We start from the raw sequence: 25,899 nt of genomic DNA on the forward strand, positions 1-25,899 counted from the left end.
TCATTTTCAAATTGTTCATGCTTAGAATACAGCTGATATATTTTTTTTTAACATTTTTATTTAGTTGAGAGAGAGAGAATGAGCGATAGAGGGCACGAGAGGGAAGAGGGTCAGAGGGAGAAGCAGACTCCCCGCCGAGCAGGGAGCCGGATGTGGGACTCGATCCCGGGACTCCAGGATCATGACCTGAGCCGAGGGCAGTTGCTTAACCAACTGAGCCACCCAGGCGCTCCAGCTGATATTTATATATAGTCATTATAATAATTAACTTATTAGCTCTCATAGGTTTTTTAAGTGGATTTTTAAAGCTTTTCTATATATAAGATCATCTCATCTGCAGAGAGAGATAGTGTTACTTCTTCCTTTCCAATTTGGATGCCTTTTATTTTATTTCCTTGCCTAACTGTTTTGACTAGAATCTCCAGCACAGTGTTGACTAGAAGTGGCAAGAGCAGGCATCCTTGTCTTGTTCCTGATCTTAGGGAGAAAACGTTCTGGTTTTTTTTTTTTCACTATTTAACATGATATTAGGTATAGGTTCTTCATAGGTGCTCTTATCAGGTTGAGGAAGTCCCTCCTTGTCCTGGCTTGTTGAAATTTTTTTCTTCATCTATTGAAATGATCGTGTAGTTATTTTCCCTTTATTCTATTAATACAGTGTATTACATTGATTGACTTTCATATGTTGAACCAATCTTACATCCTGGGATAAATCCCACTTGATTATAGTTTATAAACCTTTTTATATGCTGCTGGATTTGGACTGGTAGTATTTTGTTGAAGATTTCTTTCTGTCTATATTCATAGAAGATATTAGTCTCTGGTTTGCTTTTCTTATGTCTCTCTCTGGTTTTAGTATCAGAATAAAAATGATTTCACAGAATGAGTCAGGAAGTGTTTTCCCCCCTCTCCTTTTTTGGGGGGAAGAATTTGTGTAAGATGGTGCTAATTCTTCTTTCAATATTTTTTAGAATTCAGTAGTGAAGCCATCTTTGTAGAGGACAATTCTTTGATTACTAACTCAATCTCTTTAGTTGTGATAGATTTACTTAGATTTTCTATTTCTTCTTGAGTCAGTTTTCATTATTTGTGTCTTTCTATGAATTTGCCTTTTCATCTAGGTTAAATGACTTACTGTCATACAATTATTTACAGTATTCTCTAATCACCCTTTTTATTTATTTGAGGTCAACAGTAGTGCTCCCTCTTTCATTCCTGATTTAGCAATTGAAATCTTCTCTCTCTTTTTGTTTCTTGGCCAATCTAGCTATACTTTTCTCATTTTTGTTGATCATTTCAAAGAACTAAATTTTTGGTTTTGTTGATTTTCTCTATTGTTCCAATAAGGCCTCTTTTAATGTGCCAACTTTCTGATGTCTGCTTTAAGTGCTGCAAACTGATGTTAAAATTCAACCAAACACCTCAGTAGTTATAGAATTTCCCTTATCTCAATTGTGAAAGGATATAATATTGTAGTTTAAAAGGCAGAAACTTGCTCCATTCATTGCCTGAAATCTTGGGAAAATACTTAACCTTTCTGAGCCTGTTTACTCAAATATAAAATGAAAACAGTAACATAGATGTCTGGAGATGTTGTTAGAATTACGTAAGAAGATATACAACACATCTCATGGCCCAGGGCCAGGCATTTGGTAGACACGCAAAGAATCCTGACTGTCTTCTTGACTGCTAAATTACATGTTGCATATATATATATTAGTATGTAATGTACTCTATTAATCACTCCTCTCTTTTACTGACCCCATCCATCTTAAAAGCTCAGCATAGCCTGGATCTTCTATCAAATCTCAGTGCTGCTTACCAAACAAATAATTGTTCCAAGGTAGCAAGTATCATCAACACCTGAGCTTACAACATAGTATTCCTTTTTTTGTTGTTGTTCTTGTGATCAAGTTACATGCAACACAGGAAGATAAAATGGACCCCTAAGGAATATGAATCTCTTAAGGACATCCCCAAGCATCTAGCCCTCATTACATGCTTAATAAATATGTGAAGAATAAATGAAGGCACTAGAGGGAGCTATAAGCCAAGGGGTTAGTAAAGATTGTCAACAGCCCAGCTTCCTCTCTTAAGTGGCTAGTAAGAGGCCATACTGGCAGAGTTAAATTGATCAAGTTTAGATATGTTCGTATAGACAGTCCTCAAACTAAGCAGTGAGCCTGTGCAACATCACTTAAGGAGTGTACCTAGGTAAGCAGGCTATTTGGAATACAATATAACAGGATAAGGTAGGAAAATGAAAGATGAGGCAAGATTATTTTGGAATATTAGAAGAATTAAAGAAGTAAAAACCGAGAACGATACTTTTGCTGTTGTAAGATAAGGAGAAGATAGGAAAAGATCTAAATGTGAAGAAACTTACTGCACAGCTTTCTCAGCCAAGATTTTTCTGAAAGTTGCAAAAAATTGCTCTATAGAACATCTTAAGAAGTGGTACACAAGCAGACACTTCAGAATAGTATGACAACAATGAGAAAAAGAAGAGAGGGTGAAAGCAGGAACAGAAAAAATGGACCAAAGAAAGGTTTTTATTTCTAATGCACATGTCAAAGACGATTGTTCTAAAATCAAAGTAGCAAGGGGGAAAAGAATGTTTTACTCTAACATTTCCTGTCTATGTTTCAGTCAAGAAAATTCAACACTAAGAACAAAAAAAAAATCATAATTCTGATTGTTTTTTCATCTCAGATCCCATCTAGTAGTACATCAGAAAGTTCTAAGGTAGAACTAACACAATCCAATTCCAAGCCAATGCCTGATAAAACACCAGTGCTAAATTATCATATGAAAGCCATCACCAAAACCCAGCAACAAATAATTCCACTTGTACACCCAGCTCCTAACTATGTACCGCTAATGCTAATGAGTTCAGAAAGAACAATTATTTTTGTCAGTTCTCTGAATGTGGTTTCGAGAAAATAGAATAAAGTAACAGTAATAAAATGAACAGCTGGGAAGAGGACAGCCAGCATGAAAAACAACAGCTGAAAAGGTTCCCGCATGTGCACACACACACACACACACACACACGAACAAGGATCATCCTATTTCATATATCAAAACTGAGACACTTTTATAGAATATTGTCTATGAAAAGCTAATAATGACGAACTTCAATACTTTAAAAGGGACAGATATCAACTTTATCTTTTAACTTGTGTTCTATGAGGTAAGTTCATAAATTACACATCAAAACTTCCCTAAGTGATAAGCTTATGGTTAAAACATTAAAATTTTCTTTATTAGCTTATCACCTTCTAAAAAGGAGTATTCTTTTGGCTTAGAGTTTTCTGCTTCAGCTTCCATCCAGATTTTTTTGTATATAGGAGAAAGCTGATGAGAGTAGGCATGAGTTTAGATTAAAATTGGTATATTTTTAGGTACTAAGATGCAAAAATTAAAATGTGATCATGTTTAACAAAAACTTCAAATCTATTTCAGATCAACTCATATGACTGGGATTAGGCTCCTGCCTTCTCTCTCTGAACTTGAAACAAGTATCGCAAAAACATCAGATAAATAAGCAGTGGCTTTAATATAGTCTTATGCATGCATGTAGTTCACAGGTTCATGAAATAAAATTGGCAAATAGAGAGAGTAAATGGAAACATTAAGCAGAAAATATTACCTAAAATTCAGCTCAATAGTTTCTTACAAAGTTAAACATAAATTTCCATATAACTCAGCAATTTCACGCATGTATTTCAACTCAGAGGAAATGAAGATGTGTGCACAAAGATTTGTATGCTAATATTCATAACAGTATTATTCATAATAGTCAAAAATTGGTAATAATCCAAATGTGCATCAAGAGATGAATGGATATATAAAATATGGTATATCCATTACAACAGAATACTATTTAGCAAGAAAGAGAAATGAAGTACAGGTGTATGCTACAACATGGAAGAACTTCAAAAACATTATGCTAGGTGAAAGAAGCCAGATGCAAAACATCACACACTGTATGAGTCCAGTTACATGAAATGCTGAGAAAAGTAAAATCTATACAGACAGAAAGCAGATTAATGTTTACCTGGGGCTGAAGGTGAGAAAGGAGAGTAACTGCAAATAGGCACAAGGATCTTTTGGGGATGTCAGAAATGTTCTAAAATTGGATTATGGTCACGGCTGCATGACTCAATAAATATTCTAATAATCACTTAATTATACACTTAAAATGAGTGAATTTTATGGTATGTCAATTATCTCTCAATAGAGCTGTTTAAAAAATAATCCAGGAGCGCCTGGGTGGCTCAGATGGTTAAGCATCTGCCTTCGGCTCAGGTCATGATCTCTGGGTCCTGGGATCAAGCCCCATGTCGAGCTCCCTGCTCAGCGGGGAGCCTGCTTCTCCCTCTCCCTCTGCCTCTCCCCTCGCTTGCACTCTCTCCGTCCCTCTCTCTCTCAAATGAATAAATAAAATCTTTAAAAAAAATTCAGTAAGGTGCATAAATTAACATGCAGATATCTTAATTGTATGCTTCAGTGAATTTTATCATGTGTATACACCCATGTAACCAGCACCCAGATCAAGATATAAAGCTTTTTTAGCACTCCACAGAGTTTCCTGATATGCAATTCTAACCATAATTCACTATCCCCTCCACAAGAGTGGTTACCACCAATTTGCTCTCCATCATCTTGACTCATTTTGTCTATAACTAAAACTTGAATGTTTCTTTTGCTCAACATAATGTTTGTGAGAGTCATCCAAGTTAATGCTGATATCAGCAGTTCATTCTTTTGTATTGCTATGGAATATTCCATTACATACCATAGTTTATAAATTCTTCTGTTAAAGAACATCTAGGCTGTTTCCAGTTTGGGGCTATTATGAATAAAGCTGGTATGAACATTATTTTAGATGTCTGTTGGCAGACATATGCACTCATTTTTCTTGGGTACATAGCTTGTAGTAGAAATGCTGATTCAGAGAGGAAGCAAATGTTTAGCTTGGATAGAAACTGCCACAAAATTTTCCAAAGTGATTAAACAAATTTCTATTCCTACTAACAATGTCTACAAGTTCCAGCTGTCGCACATCCTCACCAACAGTTGGCATTGTCAATCTATTTAATTTTAGCCATTGTGCTAAAATGACATTGTGTACCTTGTAGTGTAGGGGTACCTAGCATGATTTTAATTTGCATTTCCTTGATTGAGAATGAAATTGAACACATTTTCACATATTTACTGAACACTGGATATCTTCTTTGGTGAAGTGCCTGTTCAAGGTTTTTGTCCATTTTTTAATAGGTTATATCCTTTTCTTATTACCTCATATAGAAGTTCTTTATTTTGAATACAAATCTTTTTATCAGATATATGTATTACAGATACCATTGCCCAATCTGTGGCTTATCTTTTCTCTCTCTTACTGGGGTCTTAGTTTACAAAGTCCATAATTTTAATGAAGTCCAATTTATCATTATTTTCTTTTATAGTTAACGTTTTTTATGTCCTGTTTAAGAAATCTTTGCCAAGGTTATGAAAATGAGACCTTTCGCAGTTGATTCCTTGATCACTGATCAAATTAATTTTTGTATATGGAGTCAAAGTTCATTTATTTTCCTACAAAGATACCCACTTGATACTGTACTGTCTTATTGGTAAAACTATCCTTTCCCACTGGATCACAGTGGCATCATGGCCATCAATCAAGTGACTATATTATACGTAAGTCTGTTTCTGGACTCTACTGTGTTCCATTATTCCATTTTATTCTTGGGGAAAGCTATTTTCTTAATTACTGACACTTTATAGTGATCGTGAGCTAGGGAATATTTTAATGCAGAATTTGTTGTAGAACATTGTGAGCTGTTTGTTCTTTGTAAGAGAGACAAATGCCAAAAATTAACTATTTCAAGTATTACATGTCATCATTTATCTGTTTTGAAGAAGATAAACTCCTCAATCAATGAAATAAAAACCTGAATATTTCTTCACCATGTGAGGCTTACAAAATCTACATGTTCCCCTATGTTAACTTGAAGGAACCAGTTGAACTCCAGAATGAAAATGCCTTACCTGAGTAAGGTAAATAGTATCTTTGAAAGTCTGTAATGGATCTGTGCTTTCCGGGAGTTTGAAATGAAATCCAATCTGAAGCAGCATTTCATTATTACCATCTGCATGATGTTGTCGATGAAGTGAAAATTTGCTGTTGTAAGACCAGTCCTCTTCAGATGAAACCTTTCGAGTAAAGAATAAGAGGCACAAATGGGGAAGTTAGGAGTTCCACACACTTCTGACAAACTCAAAAAGTACTCTGCATACGGAAAAGAGCTCAGGGTTTGTGCTGTGACTCTAATTTCACAGATGGTAGATGTTTTTGCCATCATACTTGTTACTGGTGAAAGAGTAGCCCTGTGCAAAGTTGAATCACAAAACCAGGATTTGGCACCTATAACTTCCCTTACTCAAACCTGGAAAGTTACACTTTAGCATTTCTATCAAAAGCCTTATCTTATCAAAACATTATTCCTGTTTTTAGAACATTCATGTGCTTATTTTTAAATGTCATTTATATGTCATTTACTTTTATTCAAGTAAATAAATTGTCACAAAAGAAAAATGGCCTGAAATCAGCATTCTGTTAAAACTGTCAATTCTTTAACAGGAATAAAATATGACTATTAAGACAGTAAATGCTTAGCACTTGCCCATTTGTTTCTCAATTACTACTAAATATATTTGACATATACAGATGTTTAATTTTGATATAGTTGAATACACAAACCATACAATGATACTCTTTTCCCTTAACAGTAAATCTTTTTTTAAAGCCGGGTGCAATTTATGTGATCTTTCTGTCATCTCTTTGAGAAGCTATCATCAGGTCAAAGTGAAAAAACAAGAACAAATACCATACATATGTTAGTAGTATACCTTTTACAGAAAAATAGACAATGATTCTGGCTTCTACGCCTATGATTTAATGCCCTGTTAGCATTTGAGAAAGATATAAGACAACTGCTGTCTACACCTGAAAACATCAGTTTAATCCAGGTTATGCAAAGACTTTGAGAAACAGTCTACCCCACCCTAAAAAAATCCCTGAAAATTAAAAATATTAATCCCTGTTCATAAAATATGACTTATAATTCCCTATAATCAAGCAATGTACAGACCAATCACCTTAAAAGGAAAAAATTATTCTTTAGGAAATTGTTTATACCAAAATGTAAGTAGTGTACATTACCCATGTTTGATGTGGAAGTTTTTCCAAATTATACGTATTTTCCAAAACTATTATCACCAGACAGTTTAGAGAACTAATTATTTCAGTTACTTATTTAAAAGAGGTATTAGTATTTACAGTCATCTTGTACACATTTGAGATGTACACATCTTTATCAACAGGCTTCCTTTCTTTCAATGCTTCTTCCTTTTTAAAGCCTGAAACACATCTTCAGGCTTCTCAGCCGTGATTGGTAATGATATGAATGTATCCCATAACTGGTAAACCTGATCTTCTGTTATGTGGAAAGCTTTCTAACTTCTGATAGCCATGGTTAGAGCATCTTCTAAATTTCAGCTGTAACAATGTTATCAGAAGGAATTGAAAGTGCCAGAGAAGGCTCTGATTGTTTTAAGACTATTACCTCACTTAATCTTCATGACAACTCTACAAGTTGGTATTATCACTCTATTTTAGAGATGAGGCATATCTCTAAAGGTTCAGAAGTTTCAGTAATTTGTCCAAGACCGTAAGCTAGTTGGCACAATCTAGCTCCAGCCTCTAGTTCTTTAAACCTAGATGCCTCTGAAGAAAATAAAATTTTCACACAAATCCTATGGCTAGAATGGATTGTATTAATAATAAAAATAGCTTACATTTTATGGGTTGTAGCTATGTGTCAAGAACTGTGCTAAGTGCTTCAATGTGTAAATTAACTTAATCTTTACACATGATCACATGCACACATGCATACCCGAATGTACACACACACAGACACACACACACACTCTCTCTCTCTTTCTCTCTCTCTCCCTCTCCACCCCAGAGGTATTTTACTACTACTAAACCCAATTTACAGATGAGGACATTAAAATTCAAAAAGATTAAATAATTTGTCCAAGGCAATATAGCTACTGTATGGCAGTTCTAGTGTTAAAATCCAGATCTGTTTATTCCATAGCCCAAGCTTTTAATCACTGTGCAATACTGATAATGGACTATTGAAAATATGATTAATTTACAAAGAAGTAAAGCATCCCAAACTAGAAAGGGACATTTTAATATTTTTGTTAAGTACATGAAAAAAAACTCTAACTAAAAACCTAAGTTTTATGTAAAGTTATTCTTCTGGTTTCTTTTATTTTCCGAATTACCTAATTCAAATCCTCAACTAAGCAATGTAGCTCAAAAAAGAGGTAATGGTTAAATCAAGGGTTCATAATGAACAGAACTTCACCTTTCCCTATTTTAAAACAGTGTTTAGTATCTTTGAACATCATCAGGCATTTCACAAAAACATGGCAACTGCATTATTGTCAGACGGTAAACAGAAATGCTAATAGATTTAAGAAAAAGGTTTAGCAGTTTATAACACTCACCCTCCCGAAATGTAGTGAAATGAAAATGGTTGAGCTTCTGGTGTTAGATAATAAGTTTGTATCCAGATATGCTACTTGGCTATCTGGGGATAATGATGGAACTCTCACTCTCGAGTACTTTGATTTCCTCCCAGACCTCAGTCAAAGGGTTGGGGGAGGGGGTAGATTATTGTTAAATGAAACAATGAGTCTCTGGTAAAGAGCACCTGCTCAGTAAATATTGTTGCTTCTTTCATTCCTTCCTTCCCATTCTAACACCTGTTTCCACCTGAGTCAGGATACTCAACTCCATCCCCCTTCATTTTGAAACAATAGTATTCCTAAAAAATCCACCCCATAATATGGGAGTAATAAAAAAAAAAAAAAAAAACAAGGGGTAGATCTAAGGTTATGACATTACTTATTAAAGTTAAAAATACAGGGGCGCCTGGGTGGCTCAGTGGTTAAGCATCTACCTTTGGCTCAGGTCATGATCCCATGGTCCTGGGATCAAGTCCCACATCAGGCTCCCTGCTGAGCAGGGAGTCTGCTTCTCCCTCTCCCTCTGCCCCTGCTCACGCTCTCTCAAATAAATAAATAAACAAAATCTTTTAAAAAATAAAGTTAAAAATACAATATAACTGCATTGTGTGGAAGCAAATATAATTGGGTTCAGGTGGTAAAATTGAGGAAGATTTTGAAATTGTCTTAAACTTTTTTTTTGTGGTTACTTTACACAAGTAATAGGGGAGGGAAACAAAAACTAAAGGTACATGATATTTTTTATAACTTTTTTTAAAGTTCTTATTTACTTATTTATCTTAAGAGAGAGCACACGTGCATGTATGAGCGGAGCAGGGGCAGAGGGAGACAGAGAGAGAATCTCAAGCAGACTCTGTGATGAGCACAGAGCCCACGACCCTGAGATCATGACCTGAGCTGAAATCACACTTAACTGACTGAGCCACCCAGGGACCCCCAGGTACATGATTATTTCAACAGATGCAGAAAAAGACCATTTGACAAAATCCAACACCGTTTTATGATACAAACACTCAACCAACTAAGAATAAAAGGGAATGTCCTCAACCCTGGTAAAAGGGATCTATGAAAAACGTACAGTTAACATCTTACTACACAGTAAAAGACTAAAAGCTTTCTCCCTAAGAAAAGCAATGACACAAAGATGTCTGTTCTTACCATTTCTATTCTGTGTTGTACTGGAGGTTCTAGCCAGGGCAATTAGCCAAGAAAAGTTAATAAAAGGCATCCATATTGAAAAGGAAGAAGTAGAACTAATTCTATCTGCAGATGACATACTCTTAAATATAGAAAAACATAAAGGATTCACAAAAACTATTAAAGCTAATAAATAAGTTCTGCAAGGTTGCAGAATATATGTTCAATCTACAAAAATCAACTGTCTCTTTATATACTAGTAAGGAACAATGTGAAAATAAGTTAAGAAAATAATTCCATTTATAAAAAGAATAAAATACTTAGGAATAAATTTAACCAAAGAAGTATAAACTTTGTACAATGAAACTACAAAATAGTGAAAGAAGACATCACATGTTCATGGATAAGGGGACTTCATATTGTTAAGATGACAACACTTTGCAAACTAATCTACTGATTCAACCAATCCCTATCAAAATCCCAGTGGATTTTTTTGCAGAAACTGGCAAGGTGATCCTAAAATTGACATGTAAATGTAAGGTACCCAGAACAGTCAAAACAATCTTGAAAAGAAGAACAAAGTTGGTGGAGTCACCCTTCCTGCTTTCGAAACTCACTACACAAAGCCATAAGTAATGATGACAGTGCGTACTCGCATAAAATAGACAGGCAGATCAATGGAAACAAACTGAGAATCCAGAAATAAACCTTAACATTTATGGTTAATTGATTTTGACAAAGGGGTCAAGAGAATCAATGGGGGAAAGAATACTGTTTTCTTTTTTTTATTTTAATTTTATTTTATTATGTTAGTCACCATACAGTACATCATTAGTTTTTGAAGAATAATGTTTTCAATAAATGATGTTTGGATAACTAGATATCCACATGCAAAAAGATGAACCTGGACATCTACTTCACACCATATAGAATAATTAACTCAAAACAGATCACAGATCTAAATGTAAGAGCTAAAACTAAAAGACAACACAAAAGTAAAATTTTGTGATCTTAGGTTAGAAAATTGTTTCTTAGATATAATACCAAAAGCACAAGAGATAAAAAAGAAGATTGATAAGGACTTCTTCAAAATTTAAAACTTTTGGGGCACCTGGGTGGCTCAGTCAGTTAAGTGTCTGCCTTTGGCTCAGGTCATGATCTCATGGTCCTGGGATCGAGCCCCATGTCAGGCTCCTTGCTTGGCAGGGAGCCTGCTTCTCCCTCTCCCACTGCCCCCTCCCTGCTGGTGCTCTCTCTCTCTAATAAATAAAAAAAATCTTTAAAAAAATTTTAAAACTTTTGGGTGCCTGGGTGGCTCAGTTGGTCGGGTGACTGCCTTCAGCTCAGGTCATGATCCTGGAGTCCCAGGATCGAGCCCTGCATCAGGCTCCCTGCTCAGCAGGGAGTCTGCTTCTCCCTCTGACCCTCCCCCCTCTCATGCTCTCTCTCTCTATCATTCTCTCTCTCTCAAATAAATAAAATCTTAATAAAAAAAATTTTAAACTTTTGTGCTTTAAATGACACCATCAACTAAGTAAAAAGAAAACCTATAAATTAGGAGAAAATATTCGCAAATCATATATCTGATAAAAAAAATCCAGAATATATATATAAAAAACTCTTTTCATAAAATTCTTTAATTTAAATTCAATTTAGTTAACATATAGTGTATTATTAGTTTCAGGGGTAGAATTTAGTGATTCATCAGTTGCATATGTATGAAGTCAGTGCTCATTACATCACATCCCCTCCTTAATGCCAATCACCAAGTTACCCCATCCTCCCCAACAACCTCCCCTCCAGCAACCCTCAGTTTGTTCCCTATAGTTAAGAGTCCCTTATATTTTGCCTCCCTCTCTGTTTTTATCTTATTTTATTTTTCCTCCCCTCCCCCTATGTTCATCTGTTTTGTTTCTTAAATTTCACATGAGTGAAATCATATGGTATTTGTCTTTCTCTGACTGACTTATTTCTCCTAGCCAAATATAGTCTAGTTCCACCCATGTCATTGCAAATGGCAAGATTTCATTCTTTTTGATGGCTGAGTAATATTTCATTGTACATATATACCACATCTTCTTTATACATCCATCTGTTAATGGACATCTGGGCTCTTTCCATATTTTGGTTATTGTGGACATTACTGCTATAAACACTGGCAAACACAATTCAATAACAAAAAGACAAATAACCTAATTAAAAAATAGGAAAAGGGTTTGAATAGACATTTCTCTTAGGAAAATATAAGAATGGCCAACAAGCACATGAAAAGAGGCTCAACATCATTAGCCATGAAGGAAACGCAAATTTCCTACAAATGCAAATTTCCAGGGAAATGTTAAAAAAAACAAAAAGGGAAAATTAGTGTTGACAAAGATGTAGAGAACTTGGAACCCTCATACCTTTCCTGGTGGGAATGTAAAATGGTGCAGTGATTGCAAACTATGGGAAACAGTTTGGCAGTTCCTTGGAATATTAAACATATAGTTACCATATGACCCAGCAATTCCACTTCTAAGTGTATACTTAATAGAAGTGAAAACATATGTTCACCAAAAAATGTATACAAATGTTCACAGCAGCATTATTCATAATAGCCAAAAAGTGGGAATAACACAATGTACATCAACTGATTAAAGGATAAACAAAATACAGGACATCCAAATGGTGGACTATTATTCAGCAATAAAAAAGAATGACAAACTATTACATGATACAACATGGATGAACCTTGAAAAGTTTATACTAAGTGAAAGAAGCCAGCCTAAAAAGATCACATATTTTATGATTCCAATACATGAAATGTGCAGAAAAGGCAAATATATAGACATACAAAGCAGATTACTGGTGCCTAAAGCTGGGGTGGGAGGAACTGAGAGAGTGGGGAGTAATTTGTGTATAGAGTTTCTTTGGGGTGATGAAAATGCTCTAAAATTAGGTCATGGTGATGGCTGCACAACTCTGTGAATATACTAAAAACCATTAAAGTGTATCTTTCAAATGGGTGGATTGTATGGTCACTGAATTATATCTCAATAAAGCTGTTTAAAAAAGAACACATACTTCCAAACTCATTCTATGAGGCCAGCATTACCTTAATCCCCAAACCAGGCAAAGACCCCATCAAAAAGGAGAATTTCAGACCGATATCCCTGATGAATATGGATTCCAAAATCCTCAACAAAATCCTAGCTAATACGATCCAACAATACATTAAAAGGATCATCCACCACGACCAAGTGGGATTTATCCCCGGGATGCAAGGGTGGTTCAACATTCGCAAATCAATCAATGTGATAGGACACATTAATAAGAGGAGGGAGAAGAACTATATGGTCCTCTCAATTGATGCAGAAAAAGCATTTGACAAAATACAGCATCCTTTCCTGATTAAAACTCTTCAGAGTATAGGGATAGAGGGAACATTCCTCAAGTTCATAAAATCCATCTATGAAAAACCCACAGTGAATATCATCCTCAATGGGGAAAAGCTGAGAGCCTTTCCCTTAAGATCAGGAACACGTCAAGGATGCCCACTCTCGCCACTCTTGTTCAACATAGTACTAGAAGTCCTAGCAACGGCAATCAGACAACAAAAAGAAATAAAAGGTATTCAAATTGGCAAAGAAGAAGTCAAACTCTCTCTTTTCGCAGATAACATGATACTTTATGTGGAAAACCCAAAAGACTCCACCCCCAAATTACTAGAACTCATACAGCAATTCAGTAATGTGGCAGGATACAAAATCAATGCACAGAAATCAGTTGCTTTCTTATACACTAACAATGCAACTGTAGAAAGAGAAATTAGAGAAACGATTCCATTTACAATAGCACCAAAAACCCTAAGATACCTCAGAATAAACCTAATCAAAGAGGTAAAAGATCTGTACTCTAGGAACTACAGAACATTCATGAAAGAAATTGAAGAAGACACAAAAAGATGGAAAAATATTCCATGCTCATGGATCGGAAGAATAAACACTGTTAAAGTGTCTATGCTACCCAGAGCAATCTATACCTTCGATGCCATCCCAATCAAAATTCCAATGACATTTTTCAAAGTGCTGGAACAAACAATCCTAAAATTTGTATGGAATCAGAAAAGACTCCGAATCACCAAGGAAATGTTGAAAAAGAAAAACAAAGCTGGGGGCATCACGGTGCCCGATTTCAAGCTATATTACAAAGCTGTGATCACCAAGACAGCATGGTACTGGCACAAAAACAGGCATATAGACCAATGGAACAGAATAGAGAGCCCAGATATGGACCCTCAACTCTATGGTCAAATAATCTTCGACAAAGCAGGAAAAAAAATGCAATGCAAAAAAGACAGTCTCTTCAATAAATCGTGCTGGGAAAATTGGACAACCACGTGCAGAAGGATGAAATTCGACCATTCTCTAACACCATACACAAAGATAAATTTAAAATGGATCAAAGACCTCAATGTGAGACAGGAATCCATCAAAATCCTAGAGGAGAACATAGGCAGTAACCTCTTTGACATCGGCCACAGCAACTTCTTTCAAGATACATCTCCGAAAGCTAGTGAAACAAAAGCAAAAATGAACTTTTCAGACTTCATCAAGATAAAAAGCTTCTGCACAGCAAAGGAAACAGTCAACAAAACAAGGAGGGAACCCACAGAATGGGAGAAGATATTTGCAAATGACACTACAGATAAAGGGCTGGTATCCAACATATATAAAGAACTTCTCAAACTCAACACCCAAAAAACAAATAATCAAGTCAAAAAGTGGGCAGAAGACATGAAAAGACACTACTCTGAAGAAGACATACAAATGGCTAACAGACACATGAAAAAATGTTCATCATCATCAGCCATCAGGGAAATTCAAATGAAAACCACATTGAGATACCCCCTCATACCAGTTAGAATGGCAAAAATGGACAGGGCAAGAAACAACAAATGTTGGAGAGGTTGTGGAGAAAGGGGAACCTTCTTACACTGTTGGTGGGAATGCAAGTTGGTACAGCCACTTTGGAAAACAGTGTGGAGGTTCCTCAAAAAATTAAAAATAGAGCTACCCTATGACCCAACAATTGCACTACTGGGTATTGACCCCAAAGACACAGATATAGTGAAAAGAAGGGCCATATGCACCCCACTGTTCATAGCAGCGATGTCCGCAATAGCCAAACTGTGGAAAGAGCCGAGATGCCCTTCAACAGACGAATGGATAAAGAAGATGTGGTCCATATATACAATGGAATATTACTCAGCCATCAGAGAGGATGAATACCCAACTTTTACATCAACATGGATGGGACTGGAGGAGATTATGCTAAGTGAAATGAGTCAAGCAGAGAAAGTCAATTATCATATGGTTTCAGTTACTTGCGGAACATGAGGAATAGTATGGAGGACATCAGGAGAAGGAAGGGAAAACGAAGGGGGGGGGAGTCGGAGGGAGAGATGAACCATGAGAGGCGATGGACTCTGAGAAACAAACAGAGTTTTAGAGGGTAAGGGGGAAGGGGGATTGGTTAGCCCGGTGATGGGTATTAAGGAGGGCACGTACTGCATGGAGCACTGGGTGTTATACGAAAACAATGGATCGTGGATCACCATATCAAAAACTAATGATGTATTGTATGGTGACTAGCATAACATAATAAAATTTAAAAATTTTTTTAAATAAAATAAAATAAATAAATAAAAAAGAACACATACAATTCTGAAATTGAATCCATCTATGAACCTGAATCTGTAGGAACAAGGAAAGTGAAATGCCACTGTGAAAATCAAATACACCAACATAAAAGAAAAAAGGAGAAGGAAGGGGGGAGGAAATAGAAGAGGAAGGAGAGGAGGCAAAAGAAATAACATGACTGATAACATTAGATAAAACTTTACTTATCACATTCATTTCTCTTACTGTAGCAAACCATCCAGTTCTGAGTATCTGTAAATGATAAAACAGTTGTTGGATATACAGAAACTAGCAAGTGAGAATTACTTTCATGCATGATAAGAAGTCAGGCTTAAGCAACCACTGGTTCCCATTTAATTTTTAAATGTTAGGGAAGGAACATAATTAAAAGTAATATCAAAAAGTTATAATCCTCAAAATGATGACCGCAAGAAATTTAGCTCCCCAAACTTTAAAGAAAAAAGTTCTCTTCTATGATCTTCCTAAACTTTCATTTAAATAATAAGCACATTTTATTTGACTTTCTGAACCACTGTTGAGAAAGTGACATGCCCATCGCCTACCATTCTGAATCATTGGGAAATCAAAAGTGGCTTACCTTTTCTAATGTACTGAAGGAAGGCCAGGACTGATATCCATATTCAGATACAAATCGAGCTTTTGGGAAAACTTTCCAATTCCAGCAATCACTGATATAATCATAAAAATGTACATCACCAAAATTATTGTCATATGGGTTGACAGAGAGCCAGCCTTCTTTAATAGATTCGGCCCCATTTGTAGGGCTGGATATGATAAAAGGACGAGTCTTGTCTTCCTGAGTCCAGAAATAAAATGATTTAAAAGATACTTTCAGCTGGTAAAGTACATATCATTTACTTTTTTATTAAGTTTTTGTTTTAATTCCAATATAGTTAACATACAGTGTTAAATTAGTTTCAGATGTACAATATAGTGATTCAGCACTTCCATACATCACCCGGTGCTCATCAAGACAAGTGTCCTCCTTAATCCCCATCACCTAATTCACCCACCCCCCTCTGGTAATCATCAGCTTGTTCTCTATAGTTAAAGAGTCTGTTTCTTGGTTTCTCTTTCTCTTTTTTTCTTTTTTTCCTTTGCTCATTTTTTTGTTTCTTAAATTCCACATATGAGTGAGATGATATGGTATTTGTCTTTCTCTGACTTATTTCACTTAGCATTACACTCTCTAGCTCCATTCATACTGGCGCAAATGGCAAGATTCCATTCTTTTTTATGGCTGAGTAATATTCCATTATATATACCATATATACCACACACACACACACACACACACACACACACACCACATCATCTTTACCCACCACAATACCATTTACCCATCTATCACTGGACCTTTAGGCTGCTTCCATAATTTGGCTATTGTAAATAATGCTGCTATAAACATAGGGGAGCATGTTATCCCTTTGAATCAGTGTTTTTGTATTTTGGGGGTGGATACCCAGTAGTATGATTACTGGATAGTAGGGTAGTTCTGTTTTTAACCTTCTGAGGAACTTCCATACTGTTTCCCACAGCAGCTGCACCAGTTTGCATTCCCACCAACAGTGCAAACGGGTTCCCATTTCTCTACATCCTCACCAACACTTGTTGTTTCTTGTGTTTTTTATTTTAGCCATTCTGACAGGTGTGAGATGATATATCACTGTAGTTTTGACTTGCATTTCCCTGATGATGAGCATCTTTTCATATGTCTGTTGGCCATCTGTATGTCTTCTTTGGAGAAATGTCTGCTTATGTCAGATCATTTACTTTAAAAAAAAAAAAATACTGTCAAGTTCCAGAAATGCCAGGGGCTGACCGAAAAATAATAGAACCATTAACCTTCTGCCTTCAACAACCACCAGTACCTGCTATTCACCAATCCTTTATATCCTTTTGTAATTAACACTTAGCTTATTACTCAGTACCTGCTCCTAATTTTTTTAATCATGTCATGCCTCTACATTACCTTCTAACAACAAGGGCAGTGTACAGTCTACTGCAGAATTTCTCATGCTTGGCATTCTTGACATTTTGAGCTTGATAAATTTTGTGTGTTGGTGACCAGGGAAAGGGAGCAAGGGGAAAGGGAATGTTTAGCAGCATCCCCGGCCTCTACCCACTAGATGCCAGCAGTACCCCTCACACACGAAAAAATGTCTACAGACATTGCCAAACGTGCCCCTGTCACTTGGGGGACAAAAATCACCTCCACTTAAGAAACATAGGTCCAGTGCTTAAGAATAAGAAGTTAAGGTGCAGATATAAAAATAATACCCAGAAATCGGTAGTATTTCCATACACTAATAACAAAATAGCAGAAAGAAATTTTTTTTGAAGATTTTATTTATTTATTTGACAGAGAGACACAGCGAAAGAGGGAACACAAGCAGGGGGAGTGGGAGAAGGAGAAGCAGGCTTCTCGCTGAGCAGGGAGCCCGATGCGGGGCTCGATCCCAGGACCCCGGGATCATGACCTGAGCCGAAGGCAGACGCTTAACCAACTGGGCCAACCAGGATTCCCTCAGAAAGAGAAATTTTAAAACAACACCATTTACAAATGCACCAGAAAGAATAAAATACCTACGTATAAACTAAACCAAAGAGGTGAAAGACCTCTACTCTGAAAACTATAAAACACTGATGAAAGAAACTGAAGATGACCCAAACAAATTGAAAAATAGTCCATGCTTGTGGATTGGAAGAATCAATATTGTTTAAATGTCCATACTACTCAAAGAAATCCCACAGATTCAATGCAATCCCTATCAAAATACCAACAGCATTTTTTACAAAACTAGAACAAATAATACTAACATTTGTATGGAACCACAGAAGACCCCAAATAGCCAAGGCAATCTTGAAAAAGAAAAACAAAGCTTGGAGATGTAAAAATTCCAGATTTCAAAATATACTATAAAGCGGTAGTAATCAAAATAGTATGGTACTAGCATAAAAATAGATATATAGAGCAGTGGACTAGAATAGAGAGCCCAGAAATAAACCACTGAGTGTATGGTCAGTTAATCTATGACAAAGGAGGCAAGAATATACAATAGGAAAAGACAGCCTCCTCGATAAATGGTGCTGGGAGAACTGACAGCTACATGCAAAAGAATGAAACTGTATCTCTCTTTAATATCATAAATAAAAATAAACTCAAAATGGATTAAAGACCTAAATGTGAGATCTGAAATCATAAAAATCCTAAAAACCATAAAAAAACACAGGCAGTAATTTCTCTGACTTCGGCCATAAGATCATTTTTCTCAGTATGTCTCTTCACGCAAGAAAAACAAAAGCAAAAAGAAACTATTGGGATAACATCAAAGTAAAAGGCTTTTGCACAGCAAAGGAAACCACCAGCACACACACACACACACACACACACACACACACACACACACACACGTATCCAAAATATATAAAGAACATGTACAAGTCAACACCAAACAAACCCCAAATAATTCAATTAAAAAATGGGCAGAGGACTTGAATAGACATTTTTCAAAAAAAGACATAAAGATAGCCAATGGACACATGAAAATATCCTCAGCATCACCCATCATCAGGAAAATGCAACTCAAAACTAAAATAAAATATCATTTTTACCTATCAGAATGGCTAAAACCAAAAAGACAAGAAACAACAAGTGTTGGTGAGGATATGGAAAAAAGGGAACCCTTGTGCACTGTTGGTAGGAATGTAAGTTGGTGCAGCTACAGTGGAAAACAGTATGGAAGTGCCTTGAAAAATTAAAAATAGAAATACCATATAATCCAATCATTCTACTACTGGGTATTTACCCAAAGAAAATGAACACACTAATTCAAAAAGATATGTGCACTTCTGTGTTTATTGCAATGTTATTTACAGCAACCAATATATTGAAGCAATCTAAGTGTCCATCAATAGACAAATGGATAAGGAAGATGTGGTATATATATATAATGGAATCTGGCACAGCCATAAAAAGATGAGATTGTGTCATTTGAGACGTACCTAGAGGGTATTATGGATGGATGCACCTAGAGGATATTATGGTAAGTGAAATAAGTCAGACTGAGAAACACAAATACTATATGATTTTACTCATAAGTGGAATCTAAAACAAAAACAAATGAATAAACAAACAAAAAGCAGAATCAGACCTATAAATACAGAATAAACTGATGGTTGTCAGAAGGGGATGGGTCAGCAGTTGGGCAAAATGGGTAAAGGACAGTGGGAGATACAGAGTTCCAGTTATGGAATGAATAGTTCATGGGAATAAAAGGCACAGCAGGAGAAAAAAAGAAAATAATAAGAGGCTATTGAGTCAGAAAGCCTTCAGTTTAAATCTCAAGTCAGAACCTTATTATTTTTGGACAGCTCTAAGCCTCAACAGTCTCATCTGTAAAATGGAGAGATTGGGAGCCCTTCAAAGGACTACAGTAAATGGTAAAGAACTCATGTGTGGACGACATGGCTAATGTCCACCAAAATTCATGTTCCCATTTCCATAATATAGAGCTGTTTCTAGGAAGTGACTTTCTAACCTCTGCATCACTGTGGGGCCATGTGCCTCATTCTCATCCTCCCGGAATCATGAGCTCTTAACCACTGAGCTGTGAAATGAAAATCCTCAAATATTAAAATTCATTTCTTAAATCCATCAGATATGAAAAATGTAATACCAACACTATGAGTAAAAAGATTATAAAATAAATGTTTTATAAATATTAATTAAAGCTTATACCATAGCAGTTTGTGTATAGAAAAATTCTTCATGACACATGACTAAGCATATCAGATAACCTAAAAATCCAAACCTAAGTTTTTCATGAATTCTCACCGAAGTTTCTTCACATAAATGAATAGTGCCATGAACTGAACACATTTGGGTGCCAAAATCACATACTATTCTTTTAAATATATCCCTTTTCAAACTGCCTCAGGATATACCCAAATATTTAAAATATCTAATTACAGGGGCGCCTGGATGGCTCAGTCGTTAAGCGTCTGCCTTCGGCTCAGGTCATGATCCCAGGGTCCTGGGATTGAGCCCCATCGGGCTCCCTGCTCAGCGGGAAGCCTGCTTCTCCCTCTCCCACTCCCCCTGCTTGTGTTCCCTCTCTCGCTGTGTCTCTCTCTGTCAAATAAATAAATAAAATAAAAAAGAAAATAAATAAAATAAAATATCTAATTACAGATAAAAAATTAAAAGGACAATCAGATTATTAAATCACATATTAAATATTAAAGTTTTTAAAAGTTATATCCTTTGCAGGGATTATTGCAAAAACAAAATAAATGCTGCTTATTCCCCCTGGGGAAAAAAAAAGCTAACTTATATTATTATATAATGTATATATAGTAAATACAAGTATAATATGCCTATTAAAAAGTAGTGATGAAAGAAAACCACCATAAAGGAAGGGCTCTATGATGGAGTTGGGAACAAGCTCTTTCCTTTCCCTTTCTCCTTATTTCACATATCAACATATTCATATATATCAAGTTCTGCTTTAGCATTTATAATCACAGAATTTTAAATGACACATGAGACCAAACGGACTTAACAGATATACACAGTACATACCATCCAAAAGCAACAGAATACACATTCTTCTCAGGTGCACATGCAATGTTCTCCAAGACAGATCATCTGTTAGGCCATAAACCAAGTCTTAACAAATTTAAGAAGACAAATCATTCAAGCATATTTTTGGACCCCACGGATATGGAACTAGAAATCAATTATAAGAAGAAGGCTGGAAAATTCACAAATACATGAAGATTAAGGAATATGCTACCGAATAACCAATGGATCAACAAAGAAATCAAAAGAGAAATTGAAAAATAGCCTTGAGACAAATGAAAATAGAAATACAACATACCAAAACTTATGAGATGAAGCAAAAGCAGTTTAAGAGGAAAGATCATAGACATAAATGACTATTTCAAGAAATAAGAAAAATGTCAAATAAAGAACCTAGCTTCACATCTCAATAAACTAGAAAAAGAAGAACGAACATAGCCTCAAGTTAGTAGAAGGAAGGAAATAACAAAGATCAGAGCAGAAATAAATGGAATGGAAACTAAAAAGACAATAGAAAAGATCAATGAAACCAAGAGCTGGTTTTTTTAAAAAAAATAAAATAAACAAAACTGACAAACCTTTAGCTAGACTTGCCTAGGGAAAACAAAAAAAGAGAGGACTCAAACAAAATCAGAAATGAAAAAGATGTTACAACTGATATCTCAGAAATACAAAGAATTTTAAGAGACTACTATGAACAACTATACATCAACAAATTGGACAACCTAGAAGAAATGGATAAATTCTTAAAGACATACAATCGTCCAAGATTGAATCATGAATAAATAGAAAACATGAACAGACCAATTAACTAGTAAGGAGATCGAATCAATAATCAAAAATCTCCCAACAAACAAAAATCCAGGACCAGACATCTTCACTGGTGAATTCTGCCAAACATTCAAAGAATTAATACCAATCCTTCTCAAACTCTTGCAAAAAATAGAAGAGGAGGGAAAACTTCCAAGTTCATTTTACAAGACAAGCATTACCCTGATACCAAAACCAAACAGAGTCACCACAAGAAAAGTACAGGCCAATATCCTTGATGAACATAGATGCAAAAATTCTCAACAAAATATTAACCAACTAAACTCATATAAGGAAAAAAAAAAATCATATACCATAATCAAGTGGAACTTATTCCAGGGATGTAAGGATGGTTCAACGCCTACAAGTCAATCAACATGATACACCACATTAATAAAATGAAGTATAAAAATCATATGTTCATGTCAACAAATGCAGAAAAAGCATCTGACAAAATTCAGCATCCATTTATTATAAAAACCCTCAACAAAGTGGTTACAGAGGGAACACAGCTCAACATAATAAAGGCCATATATGGCAAGGCCACAGCTAACATCATACTCGATGGTGAAAAGCTCAAAATTTTCCTCTAAGGTCAGAAACAAGACCTGGATGCCTACTTTCACCACTTTTATCCAACATAGCATTGGAAGTCCTAGCTAGAGCAATTAGACAACAGAAAGAAATAAAAGGCATACAAACTGGAAAGGAAGAAATAAAGTTGTCACTATTTGCAGATGACATGTTACTATATGGAGAAAACTCTAAAGACTTCACAAAAACCTGTCAGTATAAATACATTCAGTAAAATTGAAGGATATGAAATCAATATACAGAAATCTGTTGCATTTCTATGTACTAATAATTAACTACTAGCAAGAGAAATTAAGAAAGCAATCTATTTACAACTGCATCAAAAAGAATAAAATATCTAGGAATAAGTTTAACCAAGGAAGTGAAAGACTGACATTATTATTGAAAATTCTACTGAAAACTATAAGACATTGTTAAAAGACACCGAAGACATAAATAAATGAAAAGATATTCTGTATCATTGATTGGAAGAATTAATATTGCTAAAATGTCCATACTATCCAAAGCAATCTACAGATTCAATGCAGTCCCTACCAAAACCACAATGCATTTTTCATGAAATAGAATGAATAATCCAAAAATTTTTATGGAACCACAAAAGACCCTGAATAGTCAAAGCAATCTTGAGAAAGGAGAACAAAGCTGGAGGCATCATGCTTTCTAACTTCAAAATATTTAACAAAAGAAAAGTAATTAAAACATTATGGTATTGGCATAAAAACAGACACATGGATCAATAGAACAGAATAGAGAACCAAGAAATAAATTCATATATGTATGGCCAATTAACTTATGACAAAGGAGACAAGAATATAAAATGGGGAAAGGACAGTCTCTTTAGTAAATGGTGTTGGAAAAACTGGACAGTCACATGCAAGAGAATGAAACTGAAAAACTATCTTCAACCATGCACAAAAGTTAATGCAAAATGGATTAAAGACTTGAATGTAAGATCTGAAATCATAAAACTCCTAAAAGAAAACATAGGTGGTAAGCTCCCTGGCATTGGTCTTGGCTTGATTTTTTTGGATTTGACACCAAAAACAAAGGCAACAAAAATAAACAAGTGGGACTACATGAAACTAAAAAGGTTCTGCACAGCAAAGGAAACCATCAACAAAATAAAAAGGCAACACACTGAATGGGAGGAAATATTTGCAAATCATATGCCTGCTAAGGGGTTAATATCCAAAATATATAAAGAACATGCCCAACTCAACAGCAAAAAACAAACAATTCAATTAAGAAACGAGCCAGGGATCTAAACAGACATTTTTCCAAAGAGGACATACAGACAGCCAATAAGTACACGAAAAGGTGCTCACTTATTATCAGGGAAATGCAAATCAAAACCACAATGAGGTATCACCTGACACCTGTTAGGATGGCTATTATCAAAAAGGTAAGAGATAACAAATGTTGGCAAGGATGTGGAGAAAAGGGAACCCTTGTGCATTGTTGATGGGAATGTAAGTTGGTGTAGTCACTCAGGAAAACAATATGGAGGTTACCTAAAAAATTAAATGTAGAACTACCATATGATCCAGCAATTCCACTTATGGATATTTATCTGAAAAAAATAAAAACACTAACTCAAAGAGATATATGTACCCCCATGTTCACTGCAGCATTGTTTATAATAACCAAGATACTGTAACAATCGAAATGTTCATTGATGATGAACTGATAAAGTAAACGTAGCATACACACACACACACACACACACACACACACACACTGGAATATGACTCAGCCATAAAAAAGAATGAAACCTTGGAGCACCTGAGTGGCTCAGTCAGTTGAGCATCCATCCAACTCTTGATTTCGGCTCAGGTCATGATCTCAGGGTCATGGGATCAAGACCTGCATTGGGCTCTGTGCTGGGCATGGAGCCTGCTTGGAATTCTCTCTTTCCCTCTGCCCCTCCCCACTTGTGATCACTCTCTCACTCTGTAAAAAAAAAGAAAGGAATGAAATCTTGCCATTTGTGACAACACAGATGGACTTTGAGGGCATTATGCTAAGTGAAATAAGTCATAGAAAAGCAAATACTGAATGATCTCACTTATATGTGGAATATAAAAACAACAAGAATAAGTTCATGGAAACAGAGAACAGACTGGTGGTTGCCAGAGGTATGAGGTGGGAGGTGGGGTGGAATTGGTGAAAGTAGTCAAAAAAAAAAAAGGAAAGAAAGAAAAAGTAAAAGAGTCTCTACATCTCTAAGAAAGGAAAGGAAGGGAAGGGAAAAAGGGAAGGGAAGGGAGGGGAGGGAAGGAAGGAAGGAAAGAAAAGAAAGAAAGAAAGAGAGAAGGAGGGAGGAAGGAGGGAGGGAGGGAGGGAGGAAAGTAGGAAGAAAGAAAAATAGAAAAGAAAAGAAATATCCATAGAACACTTGAGCCCGCTCTGTGCCTTCTTCTCTCTGTCTATGGAAATCTTCTGGATGGGGTATTTGCTTCCAGAGGTAATTCCAGATATCCACAATGGACACACACACACACACACACACACACACACACACACACACAAGAATGAGAGCAACTTCCACATTCAAACACTATTTGCACTGACAATCCTGGAGTCTCTCAGCCTGCACAACTTCTCTACTTACAACCTGCTCTACAAAGCATATCTACTTACACAGAAATCTTTTAAGTTCTAGGTGAAATGCTATGTTCCTAGGAAACATAAATATCCATAGTTACAGAAGTTGTAAAACCAAATTGGATAATAACTATAGGAGAAATGTATATGAGGGAGGAGATAATTCTTGCCCCCACAAAGGCACTGGGCCCAGATTGTTTTATGGGTAAATTTGTCTCAGTAAAACTGATAATCTCTATTTAAATTGTCTCTAGACATTAAAAACAACAACAAAAGGCTCCTAACTCATTCTGTGCAGTGAGCACAAACATATACACATATACCAAGTGCCACAAGCTGGGTTCTCCAGGCTAAATCTGTCTCACAAATAGTTTTGTTTACATAGCATTTTTTAAAATACTGAATATAAATGAGACCCAATATCCACATCCTATTACCATCGTCCCCTCTTCTTTATGAGCCTCATCAACTCTACTTACTTTTTTAAGACAAATTTGGCTCCTCTAGGCATATGAGTTTATAACTCTTACCACAGACTGAGTTTGCTTGTGAACATAAATTTTTAAATTCTAACCAAAATATTAGCAAATCAAATCTAGCACAGAATAAAAGAACAAAGCGTTATAGCTAAATAAAGTTTATACTAGAACTAGTTTGTCATTAGAAAATTAATTCACAGGATTCACTATATTAATATATTGAGGAACAAAAAGAAAGAAAGAAAGAAAGAAAGAAGTGGCATATCAATAAATCATCTAAAGTAGAAATTCTCAACCTTTGGGGTTCCATGGATGGGCTCCAGAAAGAGTCCATGATAATCTGCAGTTGTAAACACAATATTGGTGTATGTGTGGTGAGTTC

The 25,899-nt window shown here is 35.7% G+C and overlaps 1 protein-coding gene across 2 annotated transcripts in view; it reads right to left on the minus strand.

Annotated features, from left to right (window-relative positions):
• Positions 1-25,899, minus strand: part of MANBA (mannosidase beta) — a 122,416-nt gene that overhangs the window by 17,066 nt on the left and 79,451 nt on the right. For both annotated transcript variants that reach the window (XM_027598546.2, XM_027598545.2), the window contains 2 exons: positions 16,024-16,242; positions 6,055-6,219 (listed from right to left, as the gene is read on the minus strand). In XM_027598546.2, coding sequence (XP_027454347.2) covers positions 6,055-6,219; positions 16,024-16,242 — 384 coding nt within the window. The remainder of the gene's footprint in view (positions 1-6,054; positions 6,220-16,023; positions 16,243-25,899) is intronic.

Source organism: Zalophus californianus, chromosome 2 (genome assembly GCF_009762305.2).
Source record: "Zalophus californianus isolate mZalCal1 chromosome 2, mZalCal1.pri.v2, whole genome shotgun sequence".
NCBI classification, from domain to species: domain Eukaryota; kingdom Metazoa; phylum Chordata; class Mammalia; order Carnivora; family Otariidae; genus Zalophus; species Zalophus californianus.